This window comes from Physella acuta, unplaced genomic scaffold (assembly GCF_028476545.2).
Source record: "Physella acuta isolate Inbredline_101_S28 unplaced genomic scaffold, ASM2847654v3 ptg000937l, whole genome shotgun sequence".
Taxonomy (NCBI): Eukaryota; Metazoa; Mollusca; class Gastropoda; family Physidae; genus Physella; species Physella acuta.
Window position 1 is genome coordinate 501,781 of NW_026732454.1, and position 5,140 is coordinate 506,920.

General features: G+C 32.5%; 1 protein-coding gene across 1 annotated transcript; it reads right to left on the reverse strand.

Annotated features, from left to right (window-relative positions):
• Positions 1-782: 782 nt before the first annotated feature.
• On the reverse strand, positions 783-4,478 carry LOC131953659 (cilia- and flagella-associated protein 68-like). The gene is made up of 4 exons (XM_059316959.1): positions 4,332-4,478; positions 3,196-3,419; positions 2,271-2,358; positions 783-1,376 (listed from the first exon to the last, which is right to left on the reverse strand). The coding sequence occupies exons 2-4, from the start codon at positions 3,406-3,408 to the stop codon at positions 1,189-1,191; spliced, it is 489 nt and encodes a 162-aa protein (XP_059172942.1). The 5' UTR covers positions 3,409-3,419; positions 4,332-4,478; the 3' UTR covers positions 783-1,188.
• Positions 4,479-5,140: the final 662 nt, after the last annotated feature.

Genomic DNA, 5,140 nt, shown 5'->3' on the forward strand with positions numbered 1-5,140 from the left:
GTTTGGTTTTTTTACTATGTACTGTTTACCAGTAAATAGAAAAAAACAAGAAGAAAAACATTTTTATATTATCAAATAATAAATAATTTTTTAGCTTTAGCACTATTATTAGATTATATTTAATTTAGTAGTAATGAAATTCTAAAAATCTGTTGACCACTGCTCATGCAGCCAATAAAAATCAAAAAACCGCTGTTCACAGATCCTTCCTAGTGGGTAACAGATTGTGTCTAAATAGCATCTGGCCTATATGTGCTCACATTTGCATACTAGGATATAAGTATTATGTGCATTATTTATAAGTAGGCCTACATTTCCTGCACATATTAATGAATCTGATTATAATGATTGCTAAACAGTGTTTATTCCTTGTGGCTGAAAAAGGAAGAAAAATATTTGGCAGCTGATTAAGAATGAAAAAGGTCTATCATTTTCCAGTTATATCAAGCTACTCCTCTAAAAATATTTGAAGTATGTTTTACTAGGAGATGAATTATGAGATGTTTTGAAAAACAATTTACTAAATTTGAATTGATTTAAATTTTGGAATTTTAAGCAGCTAGTTGTAGAAGTAATATCAATTGGGTTTTTTTAAGACTTGTTAAGGTAGAAATTTCACCAGTTATACAACTATTAAAACCTAAATTATTGATTATACTTTCACATAATATAAGTTATAAAAAAAAGCTTTGAATACCATTGATTAAAAACTATGGAATTCATAAAATGATCATAGTTAATTTAATTGAAGACAAATAAGAATTTACAAATAAAATCAATAATGTGGATTTTTATACTTGTTTTATTTTTAATTTTAGCCAATGTTAAATTGACAAAGAAAAAATTCGTTGTTTTAATGCTTGGATAATGAATAATTAAACTATAGCTCAAACATCTCCTAAATTAAAACAACTAATACTGCGGAGCAAGTGATCAATAAAAGTGCAAGATTCATGATCTAAGATAAAGCTAACTCCAGTTTAATTATGTTAATACTGTTATTTTTAACAACAAAAAAATGCTGGTATAGAAAGCAATAATATCACTTTTTATATAAATATAAATGAATTAATCAGTTGATTAAATAAATGAAAGGTAGTTTTTATAAAAACACATATGATGGAGTCTGTGATAACTTTTAAAATGTGTTGTGAAAGAGATGACATCTGTGTTAGTTCCTCAAGTTACTTAAGAAAACTCATGCCCACCAGGGCACATAACTCCCTTCTCATCTGGTAAACTTTTAATGGGCTGCAACCTGAGCTGAGGGTGGAGGTATGATGCACGCTGTGTGGTCATCCAGCTGTTGGTGTAGGCCTTTAGTTGTGGTGTGTCCAGCTCAGGCTGATGGACAGAGTAAGCATGTGGCAGTCGAGCTGAAAACAACAAGAGTAAACAACAGTTGGGAATTAAGTCCTGGATGCTAACAATAAATTATTTACTTAAAATATATTCATTATCTTTGGGGATGGATCGGACACACATTAAGAAAAGAAAAAGAAAACATCGCAAGGCATGCTTTAGACTGGAATCCCCAGGGAAAAAGGAGGGTGGGCCGGCCAAGGAAGACATGGAGAAGAACGGTTGAAGAAGAGGCGAAAACAGCTGGGCACACATAAAGGGGGCAGCCCGAAACCGAGTCCGATGGAGATGTGTGGTTGCAGCCCTTTGCTCCCCAGGGGCCACAAAGGAATGATGATGATGATGATGATATTCATTGTCTTAATCAAATAAATAATTAACCACTTAGTTCTTTATCAAATGAGTTTGAACTAAACAAAACAAGTTCTTTACAGCAAACTTAATTAATTAAGTAAAATCCACTGTTTAGGAATTCTGGAAATAGTAAAGTTGTCTAGCATAATTAATTAATGTGGGGGGTGAATTATTAGAAGTTTAGTGGCCACAGAATATTTGTCTCATCTAAGAGGGCTGTTGCCACAGCTATATATTCCTTATTACCCTACTGATGTATATTGCCCAGGACAATGAACTAACTTCCACCATGTACAATAGAAATAGCTTTGTTTCATTCATTTCAAATTCATTATTTTGTTTTACACCACACCATGTACATCAAAATCTCACCATCTTATTTGTATCCAAATGCTTCTTTTGTAGGTTTACACATATACAAAACTAAGTTATAGTTATGTTATAGATAGGTACATTTGTGACAGTCTCTGCTCACCTCTCAAACATCTGAGATTAAAACTAACTGTTATAGATATGTTATAGATACATTTGTTATAGTTATAATCTCTGCTTACCTCTCAACCGTCTGAGATCTGCAGGATATCGATGCAAAGGATTTTTGTTGTAAGACACGGCATAGGTTGGCTGATAATAATGAGCAAACTGCACAAGAAAGAAAACTTAAACTTTTAAAAAGTGAAAGCACTTTCATGTTTATTTAAATATTTGTTTCATTATTCTAGGCATGCATTGAAGATTTTCTTAAATCAGAAAACTAAGCTATGAGCACAGAATGAGAAAAATATAGTTTTATTTAACTCATGGAACAAAAGAAAGTTCGACTAGTCTGTCAAAGCGTAAGACAGTATGAAAATAAGAGTTAAAAGTGATGAACTTGGTATTGCACAGTTATAAATAACTAATAAATATCTAATTATACCTTAATCTTGTTTAGGATACTAGTACAATATTTATTAACATTTTTTTCTATCCTCTTAAATGGCAATTATAACTAGCTTAACGCTAATTGAAAAATCTATATATATAATTCTCTTCTTGGAGATGATAGAAAACACCAAGCTGTAAGCGCGCTCCCTACCACCCCCTCCCCACATGGTCTGGTGAGCTGTGGTTCACGCTAAATGTTTACAATCGTAGAGCCGGGTTTAGTGACGGCTATTAGGGGCAGATAATTTAGTTTAAAACGATTTGAAACTTAGGGGAGGTAACTCAGAGGAGGCTACTTTCACGGGGGGGGGGGGTAGGGGTTGGGGAAAGGAGGGTTTTAGTGTTTTAAAGCAAATATTTTCAGTGGCAGCATTCAAATTATGAATTACTGAAAAGTAAAAAATAAAACAACTAAATAGCTGCGTATGATTTGCAGAGGGTCGGCTCGTATCTCATAATACATGAAATAAGGTTATATATTTTTCCTAAGTGATTACATTACTAAGGAATTGTATAATAATACATCAGGCAATTTGATAAAATGCTAAATACCAGAGAAGGTAGAGGTTTATTCTTCTTTATTTCTTTTAGATCAAATCTTTCCTCATTGTAATTTCCAATTAAAGTTCCTGTTTCATAATGATCTTCATTAGTTGTACATCGCCATCCATACTGAGACATCTTTTGAGTCTCATAATGATCAGTCCAAACTTCAGTACCACCTGTGGCTGCTCGGAGCATGCTCCGAAAAGGAACATCGTTCATGTTGCGGAATCCTGTAAAATGAGTAATGGCTTATATAATAATAATTATTTTAAAAAATTATAAGTCTAAATTATAATACTAAAGGCCAAAAGGCAATTGATGATTGTCCTATTATTAAATAATATTAATTTTATTTTATTAGGCCTATCATTTTTTTATTAGATAGAATCTAGAGTCTAGAGATTAAAATAGGGTTCTAATTACTTAGCTTAATTAAGAGTTAAGTTAAGACTAAGAGTTAAGAGTCTTACTCTTTTAACTCTTACATAACTTATTCTTAAAAAGTTAGGTATGACTTTATTTTTAAGGGTTTGGCATGGTCGAGTCGGTAAAGCTCATATATGTTAAACCCAAAAGTCTCGAGTTCGAACCCTCTGGCATATGAGGCTCATTAACTGAGGACAGCCACTCTTCTAGGAGAGATAACTACAAAATCAAACAACTGCTGCCTTGTAGTTTGTTCTTGGTTAGACAAAGGCTATGGAAGCAAATACAAAAAGAAATCACAGTCAATGGCCTCAATGGCGCATAACCAGTTGACACATGTGTTGGAGAAGATCCCTTCCAACACTAAAATGATAAGAACTAAGAAAAAGAAAGAAGAAGAAGACTTTATTTTTAAGTATATATCTAAGACTTAAAATGTCTTACTTATAAATTATTAAATCTTCTTAAATTCTTTCTTAACAATTATAAAATGGTAAAATGTTAAAATAAAAGTAAATATTAGTAAAGTAAATAAGTAAGAGTAAGTAGTATTCAATCAAACTAATAATAACTAATTCAAAGTAATTTTAAGTCTTTTTTTTTTAGTTTTGACTAATGTATAAAGAAGAATTATGACATTTGTTTGTAACTAACAGGAAAGTATCGCGTACTTTTGAACATTTTAAGTACTAGAAGGCAGAAGGATTCTTGTTTACCTTATGCAGACAGCTGAAAACAACACACTTCTTCAGTAGTCTTCAAATACCCAAAGCGTCTTGTGTTGCTAAGGTCTGGTGATAGTTTTGTAATAAACTAAAAAACTCTAATTTTCCCTGACTCAAAGGAACAAATTAGTTTTGATTGAAATTTTTTAAAATAAATTTCAAAAGTGGGCTGACCATAATAAATTTCAATTTAAACGTGGATTTTTCCAATAATTTTTTTTTTGAGGCGAAATCTGCTCTGTATGTTGTGATAGTGAGGAGGGATCATTGTCTTTTGAAACCGTAACATTACTCTTTTCCGGAAAAGGTAAAAGGTTGTATACCACTCGCTATGGGCAGCATCCCCCTCCGCAGTTTCAATAAATAATGTATGCTTACAGCAAAGACGTTTGTTGTTTTTTAAGTACACACGTTTTGTTTTTTCCAGAAAATAGATACATATGTGGCAATTATTTATTATTATCAACCTCAATAAACGCTGCTTACAGAAAGTCATGTTTTAAGTTTTGAGAGTTTCGAATGCACGATATTAGGTCAATATTTCATTATCTTATTGTAGCTTTAATGCGAGACATTGAGACGAATTAAGCCAATCATTGAATTAAGGACCCTTGCACCACAGGTTGAGAACGGCTGCATTTTAGTTAGATAACTGTTCACGCGTCGCACTGCATTGCTCCAGGTGGTTGCCCCGTGTGTATATTTGGGGGCTGGCTTCTTTCAACCAATGAAATCTTACATCTCAGAAATAGCCTTGATCTTTTTGTCAGCCAATCAAATAAGCCGTTCTATGAAAAACA